The sequence below is a fragment of the Dermacentor silvarum genome, unplaced genomic scaffold (assembly GCF_013339745.2).
Source record: "Dermacentor silvarum isolate Dsil-2018 unplaced genomic scaffold, BIME_Dsil_1.4 Seq40, whole genome shotgun sequence".
NCBI lineage: Eukaryota > Metazoa > Arthropoda > Arachnida > Ixodida > Ixodidae > Dermacentor > Dermacentor silvarum.
In genome coordinates, this window is record NW_023606176.1 from 45,852 (window position 1) to 72,706 (window position 26,855).

A 26,855-nucleotide genomic window follows, 5' to 3' on the forward strand; every position below is an offset into this window, starting at 1 on the left:
TTTCAAATGTTTTTTTTTCGGCAAGAACACTCATGGAACACGAAAACGTGTCTAATAGGCACTGTGGTTAGACGAAGCGTCATAAGGTGTAGCTGTCAACGCCCGGTAAGCCGTTATTACAGAAACGCCATTGCATACACCGGAATACGGGACACATAAAACTCTCTAATATTGAGAAAGCAGTAGGAAGTATTGTTTTGTGGCCCGATCTGCCTCCTTCACTGAGGACCGAAATGGTCAGCTATTCTGTCACAGGTTAATTTTCCCTTGGCGTGATAGATGCAAGCTATCTGTGACACATGAAACGAGAAGAAATATCAGAGATCGGTCGTCATAAATAAAATGGACACCTTTATTTTCTCCTGAGATGTCCCTTTACCGAAACAGACCCTCGACGTGCCTCTGCTGGTAATGCACCGACTCTGCAAGGGAAATAGAAAACATGGTTACGCATTACGATTACAACCCTCAAACATTCTTTACCTTACTGTCACTTGGTTATGCCATAAAACAGATTATTTAGCACAAGTGCGAATGTGGTGTGGGTAAATAATTTAAAAGAGTGGGAATTCAATTTTTATATACTCTAGTGGGTATTTATAAACATAGAAATATTAATCTGTGCTGTTCTTTTCCTATAAATTAATAAATCGTCACTATGAACGGTTTAATAATCAAGTTTTGTTTTTAACGCAGGTTTAGTTCATCTATTCTTTGACCTTTCATTGGTTTCCTGCAGAAACAGACATTTTTTTTACTGCATGTACAGTTTTTTGCTTCCGCGGTGGTGTGTAGAATAAGTCTATCCTAGTGTTGGACAGTGACTATAAGAGGGACAGGGCATCCTATCTCGACGTCCTTGGAGGAACGAAGTCTGATATATTGAACTGACAAAGATGCGAGTTTCCTGCGCCCTTAATGGGAATTAATACACAGTGAAGAACCGTACACGTTCCACGTTACAGAGGACGTTTTCTCTTAGCAAATGAGATTTCCTGTTAACGTGGAAAACCCTATTGTATAGCGCCGGCCAGTGTGAAGTCGCAAGCCAGACGCATCGCACTTTAATCGATACGTCACCGTTTTTCGATGGCAGTTGCGTATTGCGGTGGTTGTCGGGCATTGGAGTGTTTTCTTCTGTGAGGTACCTACCTCTAGCCCAGGTATCCACCGCCGTAGCCGCCACCCGCCTGGTGTCCGAACGACGACTGTCCGTAGCCTCCCTGCTGTCCGGCAGCGCCACCCTGGAATCCGGACGAGCCCTGCTTGTGTCCGGAACCGAAGTTCTTGCTGTCAGAGGCCGAGAATCCTGAGCTGTGGCTGTAGCCCTTGTTGTCATTGTAGGCGTTCACGTTCTTGTGGGAAGCACCGCCAGCGAAAGCCCCTGACCCCTGGTTGTGTCCGGCAGCACCGCCCTGGAATCCAGCCTGGTGACCGCCCGGCCTGAGAGCCGTAGCCGGACTGGAAGCCTCCGCCGTATCCTCCGAGACCACCATGTCCGAGGCCAACGCCTCCGAGACCAACGCCACCAAGACCGGGTCCGACACCGGCGCCGTAGCCGCCGAGACCAGCGCCTAGAAGGCCACCGCGAGCTTCGACCTTTTCCTCCTCAGCGTAAACGCTGCAGACTAGTAGGGCGCAGACAACGGCAACGAAGGTCTGCATTTCGAAAGATGGATCCACCGTTAACATTATTCGGTGTCACGTCGCGTAATGAAAGAGTAAAGTAAATGTCAAATATGTATGAAATGCATTTTAGTGCACATAAACACAGTGTACTGTTACGTATAGCAATAGAACGAAGTCATACGCAGAAAAGCTCAATGACAGTTCATCATAGCACCGTGACTTCTGTAAAAATTAATCTGTAGGCCCAATTGCAGACGTGGTTTCACTGTGCAGCATTTCTCCTTTATAGGATAGCAGTGCTTATGAATGGGATACAATAGACGTTCTTGCAGGGCAACTTCGATTGTACACTCCGTCGATGTTGCCGTCGTTATTTTAGTGATCGTTCAAATTTAGCGCCATTTGAATATTACTTTGCCTTATGCCTACTTTGGCGTATATGAAGTATAAGTGATGACCCCGCACTAGTATGTCTGGAATAGCCACCCTATCCGCACTAACCATGCATACTTTATAATTGCTTTATACGACATTTGCACAACTGACGATATTGAAATTGTAAAAGAAACGTTATATTTAGTTAATTAAATATTTTATATGTAATATTACTCTTTCGAATGCGATACCAGCCACTCAAGTAGGTTTCTGCAGCGCATCGTTCCGGTCTTCATAAATAAATATAGTTGCAAGTCGGATGGTTGTATCGAACCAAGTTCCCCCGGCATAAGAGATCAGATGCTATATGTACGAGTATACTGTATAGCCAGCAGTACTTTCAAAATGCTTCGCACAGTATTCATTCCCCACAGTGAGTGTGATCTGCATATTTCTTATTATTATTTTACGCGATGTCTGCACGTGTTCCTTTTAAGACGTTGGTTCTGAACATATTTGCAGAGAAGCGATATCACGTGTACTTGTTACTTTCTACTGCATTAGCTGGCGCTAGCATCAATATTGAGAAAGATGGAAATGCTTTACGGGCCAACGGAGATCTGAAGTAAAACTACAGCATATAATCTGCGTTACTAAGACTGCAAATGAAAGTACACCGTAATAAACCTGTAGAATGCAATGCTCTCTATATATAATGTTTTCGGTGGTTATACGCATCGTTCGAAGAGAACCGACAGTGCTACTGCCAACAAGCGCCCGAACGCAAACTCACCTTCATTTTGACGGAGGTTGGTGTCTTCTGCCGAGACCTTTGGAAGTTGTGATTCCCCGTTCCAGAGTGGCTCCTCTTTTATACCGTATTCAAGGGAAGCGTCGAGCCTTCAACTCGAAACAAAAAGACAACTCGAATCCGCCGGCGTAGGGGAAGTGACGTGGAGACCGCTTCTGCGAGTCGTTCGTCGCGGTTATTTACCTGTCGCACTCAAAAGAATAAACGAAAGTAGGCAGCAAGACGAAGGCGTCATTATCAGCTCGCTCTAAAGTTTCAACCGGGAGTGGCTTTTCCAGATGCTTGCACCACTTCCGCCCCTCCCTGGTCCCCGGTTGTCGCCCTTTCTTTCTCCAACTTTCTCCTGTCGATTTTTTTTCTTTTTTTTTTCTCGTTGGACTGGTGGTATAGAACGGCGCGGTTTGTCGCTCTTTTCGGATATCCGAGAGTGTTCGAGGGCTGCACCTGTACTGCGATGTGTTCGGTAGGATTTTCTTTGGAAAACCTAATTTGTTGGCAAACCTACACTTTGATAAGCAGCAAGTGGTAAAGAGCAGATCACGTGTTATGCATATAACATGTTTAGAAGTATGATCCGCGTACTTGTATATTCATTCTGGCTATTGAGACCCTATAGTCGTTCCTACATTGGAGAAAAGCTATGTTTTGAAAAGAATGTGCGTTCTCGCTTTGATTTTCAATGGTTCAGATAGCGGTGCTTTACTTTTAAAGAGCAAAGTTTCAGATGTTACAGGCGACAGGTCAAACATAAGGCAGTTTAGCACGGCGGATTTAAGACATAAGGCGTAGTAGGAGCTGATAAGTAAAAGAAGTGTTGCCTTATTACGCATCCTACCCGTCTTTTGAATTGCTATGGCAGGCTCGCACTAGAACACCTTCACAGAGAACTCAACATCCAAGTTTGCGCACTAGGGATCTATCAAATGCGGCAACACCCGTCGCTCCAATCACAAAGTCGCTTACGATAAGCAGATGTCGCGCCTATCGGTTTCGCCAAGGCACTCCTAGAATTCTTCAGTCTGAGAATTCTGCCAGTGCCTTGGAGAAAAGACCATCTTACAAAAACGCGCATTAGAATCATGTCGAGCAGTCGCGCTTCCTGGCAGCTGCTACCCACACAAGTGGCGTACTGCATTTAAACGCATCTATTTGGGGAAAAACTCAACTCAAAGCCATGCGCCAAACGTGGGTCGTCGCGGAGTGAGCTCAAACATGGCGGATGCTGTAGCGGAACACGTGCTTTTCTCTACCCGGCACGAAGCGGGGTACAGGGAATGCATCGAGGCATCTTGGAGCACGAAAGTTTTGGGTGGCACTACAGGAAGGGGGGGAGGTCACCTCTGTGCCCTTAGTGCCTAAACACTTTCCACAAAAAAAAGAAAAGAAAAAGAGAACGCGATTGCAAAATTAGACCATAAGACCCTACTAACTGTGTCATAAGCTAAGTATGCAAGCTTTCTAATGCGTGAATTATAGTGTAACTTGTGTATTTGGTACCGGTGCACCCTCACAGCACAAACAAGAGTTTTCACATACCTTACTGCGCCTGCATCCCTGATACAGCCTACCCATATTTCTGTCAGTATCAGCTGACCAGCGCGGATGAGAGTACATCGACGAAGTCAGAAGCACTTCACATGACACATGTTCCTCGGTCGAAATCGTTGATTCCGTGTGTCTTTCGTGTGAATCATCCGACGGGTAATTGCTTGCGGCAAGGCATATTCGGTACGGTCAATTGCCGGCAATACTTTTTCTGCAAGCCACACCTGCCATCTTCAGTAGCTATATATACTTGCAGAGGCCAGAAGCACCTCGGGCTATTTGCATCCCTAGCAGTCGGTGTCCGCGACGCTGGGGTGATGAATGAATACGGTATCTGTAGCGCATACAGGGAAACTGTATAGACCCCATTTAACGACTACGACCCAAGCTTCATCGCTGAAACTTCAATGGCAGGGCATAAAGTGCCAGAAACACGATCTGAGTATGAGGCACGCCGTAGTAGGGGACTCCGGATTAATTTTGGCCATCTTGAGTTCTTTAACGTGCACCTATAATTCAGTATAGTTACAGGAGAGTTTTACAGAGAAGCTGTTAACCTCTAGCCCGCGTATGCATCCCCCGCTTGCGTTCCCAGGGGGGGGGGGGGGGGACGCAGGGGGAGGCACTCTGGCCGGCTTAGGTCTGTATCAAGGCGTGTGGACAGGCATAAGGGCGCCGATTCCAGAGACATTGCAATAGCAGGCCAACCCGCTTGCGGAGGTGAAGGAGGCTTCAAGCACTCTCTCAACATCGAAACATGAGTTTAATATCTTGGGTCCAAATAGCACCACACACAGTCGGCGTTGTAAGAGAACCGCTATTACAGGTATGTGTATAAGAAGGTGCACTTGGTGTAGCAAGTTAGCCTTCATGCGTTTTATTTGTTTTAAATCCTGTTTGACGAATAGGGGGGGGGGGGGGGGGCAGAGGGTGGCGACGGCGCCTGTGCACGTGGCCTGCGCTTCTGCGGTTTAACGTCACGCGCGTCGGAGGTGCCGGCGCGGCTGCAGCAGCGGTTGCGGCAGATGCATCGGAGGTGCGGTGATCGCGGTGGCGCTTGTGTCGGCTTAGTGTGGTGCCATATGAAAAAAAGTATATAATTTCATAATATATGCAGACCATGTATGCAGTCTAAACAGTTTCGTTGGTAATTCGTCCCCATATGAATGTTGCGGCCCCCAGAAATATATATATATATATATATATATATATATATATATATATATGTATTGCAAAAGCACTGAAAGTTGGGCGAGTTGGTAACTATTCATCTTGAAACTGCAGCGCGCACACAAGAAAGGAGGACAATAAGGCGGTGACAGCGCCTGTCTGTCACCTTCGCCTTATTGTCCTCGTTTTTTGTGTGCGCGCTGCAGTAAGATGAATATATATATATATATATATATATATATATATATATATATATATATTGCATCAGGCCCACATCAAAATGCGTTTGCTGCGGTCGGGATCGAAGCAGCGACCTAGAACTCAGTGAAGCAACTTCATAGCCACTAAGCTTCACTATTACGCACTGATCTGCTGAGCTCTTGCTCACTAATCTTCGCGCTTCTGATCCCGAACGCAACATGCCCACTTACGTGCACAGCTAGCGCCCTTCGACATTTTCACATCTCAGACAGGCTCTAAAAACAGTTTCCACTTTTTGACGCTTATCTTGAGCCCAAATAATATCATCATCTATATTGAGTACCTTTCCTCTCTTTAACACGGCGTTCCAAGTACTTTCAGGTCACGAGTGTCACGCCGATTACACGCCTCTTGACGATAGCAGTCTTGACAGGAAAGTAGCGGGCCGAAAGTTTTCTAGAAAGGCAGCTCATGCAAGGAAGATGACGATTATTTTAGGACAAGATACGTCACAAGGGGCGTTAGTTTGTTTTAGAGTGTATACTCTTGACTTAGTCACCGCCGATCTGGGGTTTCACGGCGAATCGGTATCGCGGCTTTTAGATATTGCTTTCACCGCGTATCTGCAGTGGCTGCTTAGTGGCTGTGGTGTTGGGCTGCTAAGCACGAGGTCGCGGGATCAAATGCCGGCCACGGCGACCGCATTTCTATGGGGGCGAAGGGCGAAAACACACGTGTACTTAGGTTTGGGTGCACGTTAAAGAACCCCAGGTGGTCCAAATTACGGCGTGCCTCATAACTTGACACGTAAAACCCCATAATTGATGGACTTTCACCACGCGCTAGGCTTTATTCTTTGCCTAAAGATATCCCTCGCATCATGCACGATTATTCTGGTTTGCTGCTACCGTGCACCCAATTGCGACGTTTCCTTCACTAACGAACTTAATTCCATCCTATCCAACTTCCACTCCCGTTTTCCCCGCGCAAATGTTGTATTATGCGGCGATTTTAACTTTCCTGACATTGACTAAAACATTATTCTTGCTACTAGCTCACGTTTGTCTAATCAATTTCTTGATCTAACTCTATTGTTCAACTTCACTCAAGTTGTCACCATGCCAACTCTCGGAAACAACGTTGTGGACCTAGTACTAACTTCAGATCCCCAGTTAATTACTCAAATGCAAATAATGGATGGAATAAGTGACCATAAAATACTGTTATTCTCGCTTTCAGTTATGGTACCGAACTCTCTGCCTTTAACGATATATATCCGGGACTACAACCGAGCTACCTTCATTCAAATTAACGTTGAACTCACTGCGTTTCTTCCGCACTTCACTAGGACAGCCAAATCAAGAACCGTCGAACAGAACTGGCTATCGTAAAAACAACAGACCATATCGCTGATGGAAAAGTACGTGCCTCTCGTGCGCATTCGCAGAGATTCCGATAAACCTTGGTTTTCAATCACATTGCGTAAGCTTTGAACGAAAAAGAAACGTGTGTTCCGCGAAGCCAAAAAAGTGAACTCTTCACATCCCCCCTCATGGACGACGTCTCCTCATGGGAGGCTTAGGCCCGGCCATCATAAAGTGATGGTTCCACAATAAAAGTTTATTCCTCCTCCACACCACCACACACACACCGAGCACCACAAGCAAACGAAGAACACCTATTCGAAACGTGGGAGGCCAAGCTCGCCCTCGGGGACCTGGAAGACCAACGACAACTCGTCGCCAGGGCCATGAGGGCAGCCGAAGCCAGAGGGTTCCTGGACTAAGGAACCTTCCCACCTCAGGGTGATACCGGGCATCGCTCGGGACACTGTTTCAAGAATAAACGTTTATTTCTCTCTCTCTCCTCCTCCTCCTCATAAAAGTGGGACAATTACTTCAAGGCTTTGTGCGAGTAGACCTGTCTTTTAAAACAAACAAAGCGTAAATTTTATCACCAGGATCTGTTGAATATCCTTCGCGATAACCCCCGAAAGTTCTGGAATATACTCACAAACAAATCTGCTCCCTCACAACACATCGCCCTACTCAACCCAGATGGCTCCCAAGTTCCTGTTCATCAACGCAGCGATGCCATGAATTATTATTTTTGTTCAATTTTCACTCAGGAACCTAACCAAGTAATACGTCCCTTACCTCTCCTCAACCTCACGCAAATGCCACCCATAAGAATTACAGCAGAATGTATATCCAAACTTATCGATAACCTGAAGACTTCAAGTACTCCTGGCCCCGATACCATACCTGTTGAACTCCTGAAAGGAACGAAATCAATTTCCAGTGCCATATAAAAATTTATTTTTGATCAATCCATTGCCACCAGCTCGATTCCCGAAGACTGGAAGATCAGCCATGTCATTCCCATACACAAATCTGGCAGCCGTTCCGATCCATCGAATTATCGCCCCATCTCTCTGACATGCATAGCTTGCAAACTCTTAGAGCATTTTATATACTCCCACGTAGCCTCCCATCTGGATAACAACTCTTTCTTTTTTTCCTAATCAGCATGGTTTCCGGCGAGGTCTTTCATGTGAAACACAACTTTTCGAGTTCACCACAGACATTCATCTCAATCTGGATTCCGGCTTCCAAACAGACGTTATCTACCTCGACTTTTCAAAAGCATTTGATCGTGTATCCCATCGTCAACTATTGACCAAGCTTTCTTGCCTCAGTCTTGACCCTTTAATATTATCATAGATCCATTGTTTTCTTACTAATTGGTGCCAGTACACAGTCATTGGTGCCAGTACAGCGTAGCTCGGTTAGCAAGACCGTGAGGTCCGGCGTTCGTCAAGGTTCGGTCCTTGGTCCCCTTTTGTTTATAATTTTTATTAGCGACCTCCCTAACGACATAGCATCCTCAGCGCGTTTGTTTACAGATGACTGCGTCCTGTACCGGCACATAACCTCGGAAACTGATCATTTGTCGCTGCAAAATGACCTCAACAAAATAATTAACTGGTGCTCACGCTGGCTTATGGTACTTAACACTTCAACATGTAATTCCATGTCTATTTCTCGGCAGCGAAGCAACAGCATTTACCCCTGTTCCCTCAATTCATCGGTCCTCTCATCCACAGGTACATATCGCTACCTAGGCGTCACAATACCGAGCAAACTCACCTGGTCTGACCACATCTCACAACTAGCGGCTGATTGTTCTAGATCACTCGGCTTGATCGAAAGGACCCTATCAATGTCACCCGCTTCTATTCGAAAACGTGCCTATGAAACATTCATCCGCACTAAACTCGAATATGCGTCACCAATTTGGAGCCCTCATCAGACTTACTTGATTAACGCATTAGGATCTGTACAGAATCGGGCTGCGCGATTTATAGCTTCACAATCCGATTGGAACACAAGTATCAGTAGCATTAAACCTTCCCTGAATCACCAGTCCTTGTCAACTCGCCGTACAATTGCACAACTGTGTCGTTTTCTCAAACTCTACTACTATTTTCCCCAGTTGCAGAATACACTTCTTCTTCCTCCTCACCGCACTTCTCGTCGACTTTTCAACAGCTTAAGTGTACAACGTCTTCATCGGACTACCACCGCACTTCATAAATCTTTCCTGCCCATCACAATACAGCACTGGAACGAACTGCGACAATCAATAGCTATTGAGCGTGACAGCTCAAAATTCAAGCAGTTACTGACAGCCCATTATTAAACCTTATCAGCTTCTTTACACCTGTGCCACGTCTTACTATACTATTGCTTTATGTTTATTTATTTATATATATGTGTATATAAGTATATATACATATGTGTATATATAAATGTGTATATGTATGTTTATTTTTATTTTTCTATATTTAGCGTTCATACAATTTTTGATATCATGACTGCTCTGTATTTCTGTTTATGCCCCCCCCCCTCTTATGTAATACTCCGAAAGGGGCCTTTAAGAGTTATTAAATGATGATGATGATGATGATGATGGTGATGATGATTTGTGTACTGGCGTTATAGTTGGACCCCTGGCCCAAGTAAGTATACTTTATCATTGGTGAAAAACGTGCCGATTTACCACTGTTTGTCACGTCCGGGTGGGCAGGCCTATTCTCAGTGATTGCGGGGAAGAAACACAATGTACTGCCTTGATGACCGAATCTGCCAATACGACATTTCTTCAACTATTCCATCTTAGGTTGTCCACGGCGCGATAGAGGCGAGCTATTCCAAGCTTGATGCCATATCAACCGACAAAAACTAAATAATACATTTGCGCTCAAATAAGGAATACAACATGTTTATTCCCTCCTCAGAGTTCATTGCAGCGAGTGTGACCATCGATGTTCCTCTGGTGATACAGCAGAGACTCTGCAAGAAAAAGAAAATATCGTTACATGCTGCAATTAAAAGTGTGAGACAACAAATATTTACAATTTACTTTCACTGGGTCCTAATATAAACGATTGATTATTTCAGTGTAGTTATGCAATGTGCCATGCGTATACACTGAAAAAAAAATTGTGGGCATTATTTTTGATATCTTGCGTTAGGCATTCCTAACCACCGCTGTGTCAATTTGTGCAGTTCATATTATTAAAATGCTCATATGATCCTGTATCCTTACAAATGGTTGAATAAGGAAATTTTTCTTACACTCAACACTATTCCTGCATCAAACACGTAGTTTCACTGGTTCTTCGTTGTTTTTATTGGTGAGTCAGACAGTGATCATTTACAGGCCTCCTATGGTGACGTCAGAGGATAAGCTATATATATATATATATATATATATATATATATATATATAGTGTCTGGTAGTGTTGCAAGCCACGCGCGTACACAGCACTTTAATCAATAGGCCGTCATTTTCTACGACCGTTATGTATTGTGGTGGCCGTCTGACCCTGCAAAGTTTTCTACGACAATGTACCTACATTTAGCCGAGGTAGCCACCACCGGCCTGGTGTCCGTATGACGATTGTCCGAAGCCTCCCTGGTGTCCGGCAGCACCACCCTGAAATCCGGACGAGCCCTGCTTGTGTCCGGCACCGAAGTTTTTGCTGTCAGAGGCCGAGAATCCAGAGCTGTGGCTGTAGCCCTTGTTGTCATTGTAGGCGTTCACGTTCCTGTTGGAAGCACCGCCAGCGAAACCCGCAGACCCCTGGTTGTGTCCGGCGGCGCCGCCCCTGAATCCACCCTGGTGGCCACCGGCCTGAGAGCCGTAGCCGGACTGGAAGCCTCCGCCGTATCCTCCGAGACCACCATGTCCGAGGCCCACGCCTCCGAGACCAACGCCGCCCACACCGGGTCCTACACCGGCGCCGTAGCCACCGAGACCAGCGCCCAGAAGGCCACCACGTGCTTCGACCTTTTCCTTCTCAGCGTAAACGCTGCAGACTAGGAGGGCGCAGACAACGGCAACGAAGGTCTGCGTTTCGAAAGACGGATCCACCGTTGACATTATTCGTCTCACACCACGTAATGAAACAGCTAAGTGAATGTTAAAGTAACTACATTCTAGAGTACTCCCCATAGAAGCCCGACTTGTTTAAAACTTCGTTTTTATTCACGAATAGAACGGCATGATTATGCTGTGCAGCTTATAATTTTTATAGGGTAACACTGCTTATGGCAGTGATATAGTCTAGGCGTTCTTGCAGGGCGATCTATATTGTACATGATGATGATGATGATTTATTGGCATCCCCTTTGAAACGGGGCGGCGAGAAATAGTCACCTAGCCTGCTTGATTTAATCAGGTATACTGCACATGCTCTTTATCTAGCATTTTTGTATACCTCTCATTATTATTTTTCTTTTTCAAAAATTTGCCTTGTGCCGCTGGCTATGATTTTAAGAGATCAGGTCGTATCCATCTTTTCCCTGCTTTTTTTCCACCAGTACTCCAATTGTCTCTTGCTGATCTCTACGGCTGATCTGTTTATGTTTCCTTCCACTTTAAACCCAAGCGCTTCTGGGAGTTGCACGTTACCTGTGGTTCTCGCTGGGTGGATCCCGTCGCATTCCATTAGGATGTGCTGAGTGGTTTCTGGATCTTTACTGCAGCATGCACATGTCTCATCTAGTTCCGAATATTTGTTCCGATATGTTTTCGTCCTTAGGCAACCGGCTCGAGCCTCAAATAGCAAGGCACTGCCCTTTGTGTTATCGTACAGATTTTCCCTTCTAATTTCTTTCTTCTATTCTTGTAAATCTCCATTGTCCTTTTTGTTTCCGTTCTTTGCATCCAATTCACGGTCTCTATTTCTCTCACTTTCTTTCTGATGACTCCTGGTTGTCTATTTGCAGTTTCGATTATCCTGTACTTGGTTGCCAACTTCCTTGACCTCTTCCTCCATTCTGTGTCTACGCTTTTCATGTAGAGATACTTGTGCACTTTAGCCGCCCATTTATTTTCATCCATGTTCTGAGCCTTTCACACTCCATCGATGTTAGCGCCGTCATTTTAGTGATAGTACAAATTTAGCGCCATTTGAAGAGTTTGCCTTATGGCTACGTTAGCGTATACGAGGTTTAGGATCTGTAAGTAATGGTCCCGACTAGGGTCGCTAGCCGCACTATACCCATATTGCCCACGATCTCCCACTGTCTTTATGCTACATTTAGAACACTGAAGATATTGAATTGAAATTATAAATGACATGCGACCTTAACTAATGTCACACGGTATATATATATATATATATATATATATATATATATATATATATATATATATATACTTTTCTTCAAGCAATAACAGGCCCTCAGGCCGGCTACTGCTGCGGTCATTCTTCAACCGCAAAAGTTATATGCCCGATGCTGATGCTGGATATTCAGGTACTTGCAAAATTCTTCGCTTATCATTGATTTCCTGCACTGCGTAGAATTTTTAATTTGCGTAATTTTCTTTTTACCAAGTGTTTCGATTTGTTCTTTCCTTAACACGTTTTTTTCTGAGCATCAGTTCTAGGGTAACGCTGCCGTGTGAACTTCTATACTTTCTACTACATTAGCTGGCGCTAACATAAATAGTTAAAAAATAAAGAAATATTATACGTTAACAGAGAACTGTAGTAAGACTAAAACAATGGTTCTATGGTAATAATACCACAGATAAGAATACACCGTAGTCAGCTGTATATAACTTAATGCTCTCTAAATATCAGTGTGTCAACGGTTACATGCATCGTGTGAACATAACCGACAATGCCACTGCAAACAAGCTGCACAACGCAAACTCACCTTCATTTTGGCGGAGGCTGGTGTCTTCAGCAGAAATATTTGGAAGTGATGATTCCCCGTTCCAGAGTGGCTCTCCTTTTATACCGGACTGGAGGGAAGCGCCGAGCCTTCAACTCAAAACAAAAAGGCAACTCGAATCCGCCGGCGTAGAGGAAGCGACGTGGAGAGAGTTCTGCGAGTTTGTTGTCGCAGTTATCGAATGAACGAAAGTAGGACACAAGACGAAGGCGTCCTTATCAGCTCGCTCTAAAGTTTGAACCAGGGGTGCTGTGCAGGATGCCCCGAGCTTCTCGCTCACCTGAGCTTGCACGACGTCAGTCGGTGCACAAAGATAGGGCTCGTCACGGGCGTGCCTCCTCTTTCGGACATTGTCTGTCTGAAGAGTGCTGACGTGGCGCATTCTCACGCAAACCTTTTGCTTTCTTGCTAATACGTTAAAAGATAAAATTTCTTTCTATAAATTACTTGTGCAGGGAATGAATGCACTGGATGCAACAATAAACACATGAAAGAAGGCACCGACGGTTTGACCACATTACTCCTTTTTCGGCCACTTGTGAAGTAAAGCCCAAGTCATGTTGAAGTTTATTTCGCAAAGTTGATAAAATAAATACAATTGTGTGCACACGTGGCCCCAAAGCCAAAGGCTAGTTGAGGGTAGAGTTAACCCAAGAGTGAATCTAGAAAAGCCAATGAAACTAGACGCATGCAGAGGGAAGATTTTACGTCTCGATACCACCAGCTCATTAATCTGAGGGCGTTGCCAGAGCTCGCGCAGATCCAAACTTTGCCTAACTGGGGCTTTCCTGCATAGCACCCCAGGAGTGGCTTTTCCAGACGCTTGCGACATTTCCTCCCATGCCTGTTCTCCGGTTGTCGCCCTTTCTATCTCTAACTTTCCGTTGTTTTTTTTTCTTTCCTCTTTGAACTGGTGATATAGGACGGGTGGTTTGTCGCTTTCATCGGACATCCGAGAGCGTTCGAGGGCGGCACCTATATATGTGGTGCCGTGCGTTCGGAAGATTTTTTTTCGAAAGCCTAAACCGTTAGCAAACCTTCTCTTGGATAAACAGAAAGTTGGAAAGAGCAGATAACGTATTATGCGCATCAGTGGCTTAGAAGAATTATCCGACTACTTGCATATTCTCAGGTAGTCGAGAACGGTATATAGTGTTTCTTATACGTTGTAGAAAAGGTATATTTTGAAAAGAATGGGTGCTTTCACTTTGATTGCCCGTGGCTGAGATATCGGTCTTTACTTTTAAAGAGCAAAGTTATAGGTAGCAGGTCAAACATAAGGCCGTTTGACACGACTGATTTAGGACATAAGTCTTAGTAGGAGCTGTCAAGTAATAGAAGTGTTGCCATATTATACAACCTAGTGGTCTTTTGAATTGTTATGGCGTGTTTGCATTGGAACGCCTTCGTAGAGAAGTCAAGATTCACGTTTGCGCACTAAGGCTTTCCTCCATTTCTTTATGGAGAAATAAAGCTTATTTGAAATTTGACTTGAAATCAGATACGGCAACAACCGTTGCTAGAACCACAAATTAGCTTATGATAAGCAGATTTCACACCTTTCGCTTTCTCAAGTCACTCGTACGTACACTTCTCCAGTCTGAGAATTGGGGCAAAAGTGACTTGGGGAAAAATAATATCTTACAAAAAACACGCATTCAAATCGTAAAACGTTCGGCATGGTGCGCTTTAATGTGGCTGCTATATACCCACACAAGTTGCAGACCACATTTCATTTATTGTGCAAGTACTCCCGGCGGCCTAACTGTGTGTTTGCACAGGCTTCGTAGATGGTAGGCGCAGGCCGTCTGAAGGCCTTTACCGCTTCTGAGGAGGTGGTGCATAGCGCTGCCTCTGTGGCACGCTCGGGACAGAAATGGCAGGGTGCAGGGGATGCCTGAGCACCACCTGTCCAGGTGGACCAAACAGGAAGAGTGAATGCGATGCCCACAGGTGTCCTCCTGAGTGCAACTTACGCTCGGTGAGTTAAACCACCGGGAAGGTCGGGTCCACGCTGGATTAATAAATGGACGCGCGGAGCGCCGGAGATATTATTTGTACACAAAGTATTGTGTCTGTATTCAAGCAGCCTCTATTTCGAAAGAACTAGTCTCAATTTGATGCGCTAGGCGTGGGTTGTCATAGAGTCGGTGTGAGCGTGGCTGGCGCCCAAACGTCCTTTACAAGAAGAAAAAAGAACAGCCGAAACGATAACGGCCCACTACGAATAGGGAGTAAGCGCGATTGCAAAATTACACCGTAGGACCCCCCCCCCCCCTAGCTGTAGCACAAGTTAAGCATGCAATGTTTTTTAACGCGTAAATAAATGTAACTTGTGTGTTTGGTGCCCATACACCCTCTATAGCACGCATAAGACGTTTAACGTACCCAACTGCAGCTGCCTCCTTGATAGTCTACCCGACATTTGTGTTCGTTTCTATCCGTATTGGCTGCGTGATGGCAGTACATCAGCGACGTGAGAAGTGCGTCACGTGACACATATTCTTCAGTTGCGATCTTTGACTCCGTAAGTCTTTCGTGTGAACCCACCAACGGGTCACTGCTTGTGCCACGGCATATTGGCACGGTTTAATTGGCGGCCACACTTTCCTGCAAGCCGCACTTGGCATCCGCTGTAGTTATACGTATATGTATTCGCACAGGCCAGAGGCGTGTCGTGCTGCATCAATGGCTAACACTGTCAGTGGTACTCGGGTTATAAATGAGTACGGTACCGGCAGCGTATACAGGGACACGTATACACGACATTCCAAACGACCATGACCCACGATTCATCGCCGAAAACAAAATGCTGGAGTATAACGTGCCAAAACCATGATCTCACTATGAGACACGCCGTTGTGTGGTGCTCCAAATTAATCTTGACCAGCTGGGGTTATTTACCGTGTACTTAAATCTACAAGTAAACGAGAGATTTTGAATTTCGCCCCACCGAAATTCGGCCGCCGCGACCGGGGTCAAACGCGTGACCTAGAGCTCAGTAGCATTACTCCATGGCCACTAAGCTTCATTGCTGAGCGTCGCGCACTGACGCCTGTCGAGCTTTGCTCACCAATCTTAACACTTCCCATCTCGAGTGCAAATATGTCCATTCGCATGCAGAGCATGCACACTTGGACATTTTCACTTCGCGGACACACACTAAAAAAGCTTTGCACTCTCTGGCCCGTATCTTGTCGCTCAACAATACTTGGAATTAATCTTGCGTGCTTTTCTTTTCCTAACACTGCACAGCCGGTACGTCCAGGTCACGAACGGGATATGCGTCGTCAGCATGACGTATCATTCATGATAGGAAAATAGTGAACGCAGAGTTTTTAAGAAAGGAAACGCAAGCAAGAGAGATGGCGAATATTGCTTGGGGGACAAGATACGCCACAAAGGGTTTTTACGAATGCATTGTTGACATCTGATAACAGATTTGACGTTTGACGGCGAATTGTTACCACGGCCTTCCAATTCTACTTTTACCAATCGCTAGACCGTGTGTTTCGGCACTGTTGTCGTTATCGTCGGACCCCTGGCGCAAGTAAGTATATTTGGCGGGGCGGACAACTGCGGGTGCAGACCGCTGAGAAGGCGCAGGCCGCTGCGCGGCGGCTGTGCTGCGGTTGCCACTAAGTAACTGTTTCCGGGTATAAGGAAAAGTGATTCTGTTTTGATGTAAGCATTGTTTGTATTGTACAAGCAATGTTTACTTTATGTCATTTTAATGTATAACATTTTAGCTGCTAACTATGGGCTCAAATTTGGGATTGTCTAGTGGCACAATTTCTAGAACGCTTACATTGGAATAAAAGCCGAATACATGCCTAAATTGGAGTTTAGACCTTTTAAATTATTTCACGTTCACTATACTAAATGTGCGTTAACAAATAAGAGGGTGTTCAAAAGATAAAAAAAAGAGGGCAGGGGGAGGGGTCATGGCATGCCGAGCCGTGCTCCCTCAAGGGCTGCAGAAGATTGCGCCAATCTATCCCTTCCTCATATAGAACCAGCTTCACTGCCAAGCAGCCGCATCGGATGCCGGTAACTCTAGCGGATGCCGGTAAGCCGAGTGATGCCACTGATCCTTGGTCGAAAAATGTTCAAATGTACCACTGTTTGCCACGTCTGGGTGAGCAGGACCATTCTCAGTGATAGCGGATAACAAACTTGATGTATTTCCTTCGTGACCCCATAGCCGCTACGGCCGTCCTTCAATGCTGGCGCAATTCTTGAACTATTCTATCACAAGTTGTCGTCGGCGTGATGGAAGCAAGCCATTGCAAGCTAATATTGCTTTTAGCGTATAAACCGTCAGAAACAAAGGAAAGACATTTGTGCCTAAATAAGGAATACCACAGTTTATTCCCTACACATGTGCCCTTGCAGCGAGGCAGAGCATAGATGTTCATCTGGTGATAAAGCAGAGACTCTGCAAGAAAAAGAACACTATTGTACGTGGTGTGAATAACATATGCGACAACAAATAATTACGGCTTTCTTTCACTGGTTCTAAAAATTAAAAAATGATTAATTCAGCGCCTTAATGCAATATGGCACCCGTAAACAATAAAAAAATGTTGGTATTTGTTTTCATATGTTGCAGTATAGGTATTCCTGAACACCGCTATATCAATCTATGCCGATCTTTTTCTTAATATGTCTAATTTGTCCCTGCATTCTTACGAAAGGTATATTACTCAGCTTCTTTTCCTCAACACTCTTCCAGCCTCAAATAAGTTGTTGCATCTGCTCTTTGGTTTTTTGATTGCTTTTCTGCTGGTTCAGTAGCATTAAATGTTATTCTGACGTCATCACATAAAGTTTGATGTAATATATATATATATATATATATATATATATATATATATATATATATATATATATGCGACAGTAAATGGGAACCCACACTGGATGTGCAGTACACGTTCGAGAGAGCAATTTCTCTGAGCAAATAAGATAGTTGTTACGGAAAGCCACGTACCGCCTGCTATTGCGTTGTCACGCGCTTAGCACACATAGCACTTTAATCTATACGTCACCGTTTTTCGATCACGGTTATGTAATGTGGTGCTCGTCAGACATTGTATCATTTTCTTCTGCGAGGTACCCACCCTTAGCCGAGGTATCCACCGCCGTAGCCGCCACCGGCCTGGTGTCCGAACGACGATTGTCCGTAGCCTCCCTGGTGTCCGGCAGCACCTCCCTGGAATCCGGACGATCCCTGCTTGTGTCCGGCACCGAAGTTCTTGCTGTCAGAGGCCGAGAATCCCGAGCTGTGGCTGTAGCCCCGGTTGTGGTTGTAGGCGTTCACGTTCCTGTTGGCAGCACCGCCGGCGAAACCCGCAGACCCCTGGTTGTGTCCGGCAGCGCCACTCTGGAATCCAGCCTGGTGGCCACCGGCCTGAGAGCCATAGCCAGACTGGAAGCCTCCGCCGTATCCTCCGAGACCACCGTGTCCGAGACCAACACCTCCGACAACGGGTCCCACACCGGCGCCGTAGCCGCCGACTCCGAGACCTGCGCCCAGAAAGCCACCACGCGCCTCGACCTTTTCCGTCTTGGCGGCTTCCTCAGCGTAAACGCTGCCGACTAGGAGGGCGCAGAGAGTGGCGGCGAAAGTCTGCGTTTCGAAAGATGAATCCGCCGATAGCATTATTCGGTGTCAAATTGCCAAGTGAAACAATCAACTAAATTTTAGGTTGATGTGAAATACACTTTTGTGTATTGAAAAAGCGATGTCACAAGCAAAAAAGCTTAAAGACTGTTGGCCATGGTATCGCGACATTTTTACTTCTTCGCCTGTATTGACGGTTGTACGACGTGGTTACGCTGTGCAGTATACCTTCCTCATAGCATAGCAATGCCACCCACTCTGACTCTCTGAGACGATAAGCTTTTTTTTTTTTTTGTAGGGCAACTTCTATCGTAAGACCCGTGGTTGTTGCCGGAGGTATAGCCATTTTAATGATCGTTTGGATTTAACGCCATTACATAATGTTTTGCCTTATGATTACTTTGGCGCATATTAAGTATAAGTCATGACCCCGCACTAGGGCGGCTAGAATAACTACCCTACCCGCGCCACCCACGCTCTATATGACTGGTCTCATAGTATACTTCGACAAAATAATATATTGAAACTATAAAGTGAATTTTATGGTCAGTTTTTACAAGTTATGTATATATAGTTTATCGAATGTAATGTATTATTCTTTATGGAGTGCCAAATGTGCCAAAACCAGGTTCCTGTAGCGCTTCGTGCGGGACTGTTCCATAAAAAGAATTACATGTCTTATGGTGGGATCAAACCAGGTTCCCCCCACACAACAGCCCGATACTGATGTTGGATAGTCAGACTTGCAAAATTCTTTGTATAACACTGATTACCTACATTGCGTGATGTCGTCATAACTCTTTTTTACTAGGTCCTTTAATGTTTTTTGGGGGGACTAAGATGTTGGTTTTGAACATCAGTTGTAGGTAGGGCTGCCAAGGCAGCCAACCACGCCGAATCGAACGGGACAGTCCCGACTTCTGAGAAAATGTCCGGAGCCCGGATTTGACCTAGTCTGGATGGTCAAATGCCTCGACTACTGCGGAATAACGATAAATACACCAGCTTTCCTTTTACAGTGCCGGGTAGCTCTAGCGTTGTACAATCTTTTCTTTTATCTTCGGTTGCAATGTCATAAACATAAAGGCGGCTAGCTTTTTGTCGATGTTTGAGTTTTGTTGTAGACCCTAACCGTTCAGCCTCCCTCTATGTTCTCTCTGTATTGGTAGCCGTGTTAGCTAGGCCACTACTGGACCATTATTGTTGCAAGTAGCGATATTGTAGGACTAAAAAATAAATTGGCCGGCCCTCCCACTCTGTGAAGATGGTTAAGCAGCGAAGCTGAAACCTGCGGCCCTCTTATTTATCCCTGGGTTAAACTAGAGGGTTCGTTAAAGTATTTCTCAATTACGAGGTTACACACACATTTAAAAAGTGAAGAAACTTGTTTGCACTTGCAGACTAGCGTTTCCTGGTACTGCTAAAGATGTTCGTTGCTAGCCGACCCCCCTCTTTCAGATTATACCACTCGGGAGTTGGCAAACCCTAGTTGCAGGGTAGAGCTCTCGTACGAACTTGCATACTTTCTACTGTTATTAGCTAGCGTAACATAATTCTTTAGAAATATAGAAATACTATACTGTAACAGAGAACTGTAGTAAGGCAATATGAATGAATCTACGCTAATAACACTGTAATTAAGAATGCACCGTAACAAACTGTAGAGCTTAAGGCCCTTAAATATGAAGCTGCCAACGGATATATGCATCGTGTGAACAGAACGGACAATGCTACTGCAAATAAGCGGCCGAATGAAAACTCACCTTCATTTTAGCGGAGGTTGGTGTCTTCTGCCGAGATCGTTGGAATGAGTGATTCCCGTTCCAGAGTGGGTCCTTTTATATCAGACTCGAGGGAGGCGTCAAGCTTTCAACTCGAAAGAAAAAGGCAACTCGAATCCGCGGGCGTAGAGGAAGTGACGTGGAAACAGTTCTGCGAGTCCGTCGTCGCGGTTACTTACCTGTTGCACTCTAAGTATGAACGAAAGTAGGCCGCTCAGCTCGCCTTAAAGTTTGAACCGGGAGTGGTTTTCCCAGAGGCTGACGTCACTTCCGCCCATCCCTGTTCCCAGGTTGTCGCCCTTTCTGTCTCTAACTTTCCCTGGTGTTTTTTTTTCCTCTTGAATTTGTGTTATAGGACGGGTGGTTTTTTGCTTTGATCAGATATTATGAAGTGTTCGAGTGCAGCAACTATATGCTGGCATGAGTCCGGAATATTTTTTTCGGAAGCCTAAACCGTTAGCAAACTTTGTTTTTGTTATGCGAAATGAGGGGAAGAGCAGATAACGTATTATGGCATCCGCGGTGTAGAAGTATGATCCGCTTACTTATTATTCAATCAGGCCCATTGAGAACGGCAATCATTCCTACGTTGTAGAAAATGCATATTTTGCAAATAATTGATGTTCCCACTATGATTGTCAAAGGTTCAAATAGCGGTTCTTTACTTTTCAAGAGCAAAGTTACGAAAAACACGTAAAACATATGGCAGTTTGACCTGTTGATAAGTGGAACTATGAGCTGATGCAAGATGGAAGTGTTGCCTTACTAAGCGGTCTTTTGGATTGTTCTGGCGAATTATCATTGACTATATTTATTTATTTATTCTGGGGGGCGCAAGAGAGGGGGGGGGGGTGACTTATAGCACAGAGTGTTGATGTGAGACAGCTAAGACGCCCTGTGAGCGAATTCACAGTGAACTCAAAGTTCAAGTTTGTGCACTAAAGCTTTATAAGATACGACCAACAACACATCGCTCGAACCACCAATTATCTTGCGATAAGCAGATATGAGGCCTTTCGCTTTCTCCAGTCGCCTTTAGAGGTGCAGCTTTCAGAGCCTAGTCTTGTTTCTACACATCTCTTTGTATCTAGTAACGGCTTCAATATTCGGCTGCATGAGTATTTTGACGTAGTATAACTATTTTAAATGATACACCAGGAACAATTCACCTGTAATAATTCTCGTCTCTCATAGGCAAATTAAAACATAGCCTTTAGGTTGCCGTACATCTAAATAAGTGTGACAAGCTATTGATGTAGATGTACAACCTAGTAGTTAGCGGCGCATACCTGCTCTGAGGGATTGGCCAAGAACAGGTTTGTTCAAAATACAACAAGAAATGTAAAATGATTCAAATGAAATTTGAAAATAAGTAAACTATAATCGAGGAATATATTGTGGGCAATAGTTTAATGAAAATGAAGACATAAATGAAAGCAAAAATAACAACTACTCCAACTCAATTTGGCGGATAGAAAATTAAACGTTAAGGTCTGAATTTATAGCCTAATCGCAGTGCAGTGCAAGATATCTATATTGTAATAATGCACGTTTTTCATTTTTTTTGCATCGGTTACCACACGACATATTGCCATTACAATAAATGAGTGTAGGTTTTCGAGCACAAATTGCGGGAGTGCGTTGTCGAACTTCACAATCATTGTTGGAGTCAATTGGTTCCCGCAGGACTTCGACCAAATGAAGTGTCCCTTTAGGTAGTGCGTGAAGCCCTCAATTAGTTGGCTAGCTTAGTTATTTTAATTCAATTAACTTTCTGTCGAATTGAATTAATTTTTTTTACTCGTACGATGTCTACAAGAGGAACACCTGGGGAAAAAAAAGGTATTGCAACATCGTGACAAAGGCCCACGGTCTATTACTGGCAGTGGCACTCACAACACAAGTGCATAACATTTTTCATTTCCTGCACACTACACAGAGGCGAGAGCGTTTGTCATTTTACAACGTAGCTCTTTGTTAGTTGAACTAGAAACGCTCGAAAACATAATGTGCTCGCTTTCACATAGATAATTTACCAAGTTTATGCGCAGAGGAAATGCGAAGCATGACAGGGATGATGTGTGCCGGCAAATTATGAAATGTCCGATTTAATTAGGGATTAAATGAAAATTACAAAACTATGACTGCATAGAGGCGTTATATGAAACAATTACGTGTTTTCCGCGCTGCCCTGGAGGAACCAAAGGTGGCAGCCGTTCTATATTCCAAGAGAATAGCTAAGGGGCATGTTACGGGTTAGCAGTACTGAAAATTAGAAGTGTTAGAAAGTTAGACAGAATTACAGCCCTTGCAGCAAAATACTTACACAAGTGCTCCAGAGCTTTATAAGCGTATTTTACTAACCACGTAGGAAACTGCCCAATTTTATGAAAGAGCTTAACCTGTCACAAAGTTAGCATTTTAAGGAAGCGAGAAATATCTTATGAGCGAAGTGTTGGCAAAGTTTAAAGAGCGTCATTGAAAATGGGGGCTTCGCAATAAATATCTTCAGCAAGAGCTTGAAAGAACTACACGCCCGCTATCTACAATGTTTGCCAAAGTCCTAGAAGAACTGCACATGACACCGAGTTCATATTTGGTGGAAATGGAGGTCATATAAGGATGATGTGTGGGGAATGTAAAATGTTTCTGGCTTAATAATTTCTCTTTCAAATAAGTAATCATTACTCGCTTTCTGCCTATTTTAATAGATTACACGAAGTTCGTAGTAGGTTTACACTGTGTCTTTGGTGAACTAGACGAGGCATTTTGGTTATATTAAAAAGCGACAGTATGGGGAACGCTATGTGTAGGCCAAGTTTGACCTGTGTGGGACAATTGTGGCATTTTCAGAGTGGATTACGTATGCAAGCGCTCCGGAGAGTCATAAGTGTACTTTACGAAGGGTGCAGAATTTAGCCACTTGTGTTTGAAAGCCTTACCTTATAAAAAGACGAACTTAATAAAAATTGTGGTAACATAACGGCCAGTGTAGTGTGCCTGTGCACTAAAACATGTGTGGACTTATTACATTTGCAAATTAAATGCTTCAGCAAGTGCTAGAAAACATTAAACGACTGTTATAGGCGGCGTCATACCGAATTATCATTTGGTAAACATGAAGGGCATGCTAATAAGTTTAATTTCAGGCAGAATTTTTACGTTTCTGACTGAGATATAAGCTTTCAAATATTTACTCTATCCTTGTTGTCTGTCCATTATAATGTGTTATATACGAAGTGCCCGCGATGCCCTTGGTGATATAAACGTAGTCACTTTGTGTACATTTCGTGGAAATAGTGGGAAGGTTATAAGTGAGGCGCATGGAAAGGTCAAAGTGTGTGGATTCCCAACGACATTTGCAGTATATCACTTATTCAATCGCTAATAAAAGCAATATAAGTGCAATTTACTGAAAGAACTGTAACAGTGACCAAACTCGAATGTATACCAGGCTAACCCCATCTGCTTCAACATCATCACCACAACCACCCATCAAATGTGGTGAAAATGGGGGAACCTTAGATTTGTCTGATATGCGTGAAAAGTGAAAAGTGTGTGGATGAATTATGACATTTGCTTAATATTTCTTAAACAAGCTATCGAAAGCGTTATATGCCCGTAACATTTCATAAGAGTGAGTCGCACAAGTAATGTTATAAAGTGCATGGTTTAATTGCAGGCAAATTTATGCAACAGCTGCAAAGAAAGATGTTTGCTGGAAATTTAGCTGCGATTTTGCAATGCCGCAGAAGTCTGATGTCTCTTTAATCAACATCTTGGAGATACAGTGACTGTACTAAAGATCCCCGGGTGTTTGATGTATACAGAATACGATGCTATGCGGACAGAGCCGAAACTTTGAACAGATTACTGATCATGAAAAGGAGCAACTTGTATGGCCTATAGAACGATACCATCTGCTTTGCGCTTTATTATTTCCTAAATACTGTGCGAACGCTGACGTGAATAGTGGATAGGAGCCAACCGTGGCCAAAGAAGAGGACTGACGCGCGAGCAGTGGTGCGAGAAACACGCGAGTTGCGGCTTTGCGCCCTTGGGCGTGGCCGGCCGAGTCTGGAGCTGTGGCCGTGGACCATGGCACCGAGGCGTTTTCCCACATTGGCGCCCAACGTGGGGTGCCAATGGTGTATATCTTCAGAATCATTTCTTATGTTTTTCCGAAATTATCAATGTTTCCTTAGACCTACTATATACGACACGGTTGGTTCAGGGTCTGATTTTAATTGTTTATTTTTGGCACAACGCACCTAAAAGTAGGTATTTCTTAAGTTTGATGTAACTGGCATGGTATTTTACGCAATAGCTCAACGACTGTCGTTTCAAATTTACAATGGAATAGCAATAGAAGCAATTTCCCTGATGTTCCAACGAAGGTAGTATCACCGTAGGGTTTGGTCACCCCCACTGCGTCGTGTTTCTCTGGAAATGATCCGAAACAAATTTTATATTAGCAAGTCCTGATCGGTATAGGGAGCCCCCTTTCCTTCTCTCGCGCAAAGTGTTGTTGCTGAACACGAAAGCTGAACTCGATAGCCTTGCTATCCTTCCGATGTAATTAAAGCAGACCTTGCGGCGCCCTATAGCAATAACCACTGCGCTTGAGAAGAAAGGCGAGATCAACCCGGTGCATGCTCTTGTGTCTGCGGTCTACGACACACCTTGTTCGTGAGAAGACAGGAAACTGGATGGCATCGACCTGAGCCACGCGCTCGTTAACATTCACAGCCCGTTCGCTGCATCACGTACGTCCGCTAAATATGCCCCGCTCAAGGAACGATGAGCGCGCCTGTGTGAACAAGCCCTGTTTGAAAAGTAACTTTGTAAGTTAACCGTTTGTCATAGTTGGTGGGTCATCCTGCACATGCTCACAGCGCAAGGCTAAACATGGACAAAGACAAGAAACAAGAAGCAACACAGACTTTGTTACTAGGCTTCATGAAAGCCAACAAATACTCGTAATTCCATCATACCCGAACTTCTAAAGCAGCGTTAAACCTTTTCGAGCCCTATACATTGTTTTTGAAAAAAAAATACGTAAGGATTTCGTGGCTTTCAGCCCCATTCGTTGTTCGTTGTCGACGTTGGCCTCGACAAGTACATTCGTCGAAGCGTTCGCAGCAGGCTCAGGCTTCTCTCTTCTTCTTTTCTGTGCTTTCTTAAGGTAAGTCTAACTTCCAATCACGCTTAGGAATATCTTGGAATGCAATAAAGGTGCACTAATGGGAAAATTTATTACACTTCTTCAGTACCAAAAATCCACCGTTACCGCAAACGGTGTTTTGGTAGTTCATTTCAGAAGGTGCAGACACAAAAAAAGACTAAACATCGACATGAGGTTCCCACGCTATAGTACTTCATCTACGATAGTTCTTCATTGATACGAGTATATAGATATTCACGTGCTACAAGACTGTTGTTGATAACTTACAGATAAACAAGTACTACGTCGCCATGTAGAGGAACAGAAGAGTAAACATCAGGTGGCTTTCGAACTTTTCCTGTGCAAGTACGGACGCAAACATACGAATGTAATTTGTAATCCGTAACTCCATAGAAATGTGCCAACACGCTGTGGTTCCACGCGAAAACAAAGAAAAGAAAACCTGGACCTTCTGTGTCTCCGCTAATGAACACCCTTTTTTCTCCATCGAAAGGTACTTCACTAGGCTACGCTAAGTTGGTATCGCCATTAAGCGTCCCTTTAATGGAAGTGAAGTTGCTATTATGTATCCCAAGAATGCAACTGAGATCACCTGAGTGATCCGACGACCAACAATAGCTTCATGTTACTGGCGCTAGCTATGTACATGATTTAAGATGCATCGAATTATTTTGCTGGATATTGTTCAGCTTACCTACCATAATGAGCTAAATTTTCTTGCCCGAACGCTTCCTCATATTCTAAACGCACCGGCACGGAATAATTAACATTCGCTAATCTATATTTGTTCCTGCGTGATTGCTTGCTGTTGATGGGCAAATATACCCAATGTATACAACGGAGTTACCTGTATGGTTTCATGATTGCATACAATGAATCACAGAAAAAGGTTGATGAGGCCCGGATTCTGAAACACTCCTTTCCTTACTAAGGTCGTCTTACACGCTGTAAGGCGACCTGGTCTCAATTCTGTTACGTGCCTTACTAAGGGGCACTAAGTTAGGGCCTTGGTGCTTCCTCGCGCTTAGGGAGCCGGCATGCTACCTTCATGCTTCCTAACCGCGCTCCTCTACCTGAACGCATGCTTCTCCGCAGAAGAAGCATGGGTTCAGGTAGAGGACCAAGCTTGGATAGGTGCCGTGCGCAGCCAACGCCGCGGTAGCCAGCCGCCGTGTATTGACGTCTAGTTTGGTTCCGCAGACTGTGCTTTGTGCCATTTCTTTTGTGATTATGTTTTTCTGTGAAAAGCGAGCGGCGAGAATGACGGCCTTGCGATATTTATCCG

General features: G+C 44.5%; 2 protein-coding genes across 6 annotated transcripts; both read right to left on the minus strand.

Annotated features, from left to right (window-relative positions):
* Positions 1-320: 320 nt before the first annotated feature.
* LOC119435048 (uncharacterized) lies at positions 321-20,490 on the minus strand. 5 transcript variants are annotated; one of them, XM_037702017.2, is made up of 3 exons: positions 20,368-20,490; positions 18,102-18,610; positions 321-422 (listed from the first exon to the last, which is right to left on the minus strand). In XM_037702017.2, exons 1-2 carry the CDS (start codon positions 20,371-20,373, stop codon positions 18,104-18,106), a joined length of 513 nt encoding a protein of 170 aa, XP_037557945.1. In that variant the 5' UTR covers positions 20,374-20,490; the 3' UTR covers positions 321-422; positions 18,102-18,103. The 5 variants fall into 5 exon arrangements, with proteins under 5 accessions (XP_037557945.1, XP_049515638.1, XP_049515637.1 ...); XM_049659681.1 differs by lacking the exons at positions 321-422; positions 18,102-18,610 and adding exons at positions 9,968-10,086; positions 10,653-11,146 and having other exon boundaries at positions 20,368-20,420; XM_049659680.1 differs by lacking the exons at positions 321-422; positions 18,102-18,610; positions 20,368-20,490 and adding exons at positions 9,968-10,086; positions 10,653-11,146; positions 12,964-13,075.
* Positions 1,155-1,496, minus strand: LOC119435047 (uncharacterized). Its single transcript, XM_049659682.1, has one exon. The coding sequence runs from the start codon at positions 1,494-1,496 to the stop codon at positions 1,155-1,157; it is 342 nt and encodes a 113-aa protein (XP_049515639.1).
* Positions 20,491-26,855: the final 6,365 nt, after the last annotated feature.

Bases quoted from the DNA above. Each gene is read 5' to 3' on its own strand.
- LOC119435047 (XM_049659682.1), bottom strand. From the start codon at position 1,496: ATGGTGGTCTCGGAGGATACGGCGGAGGCTTCCAGTCCGGCTACGGCT.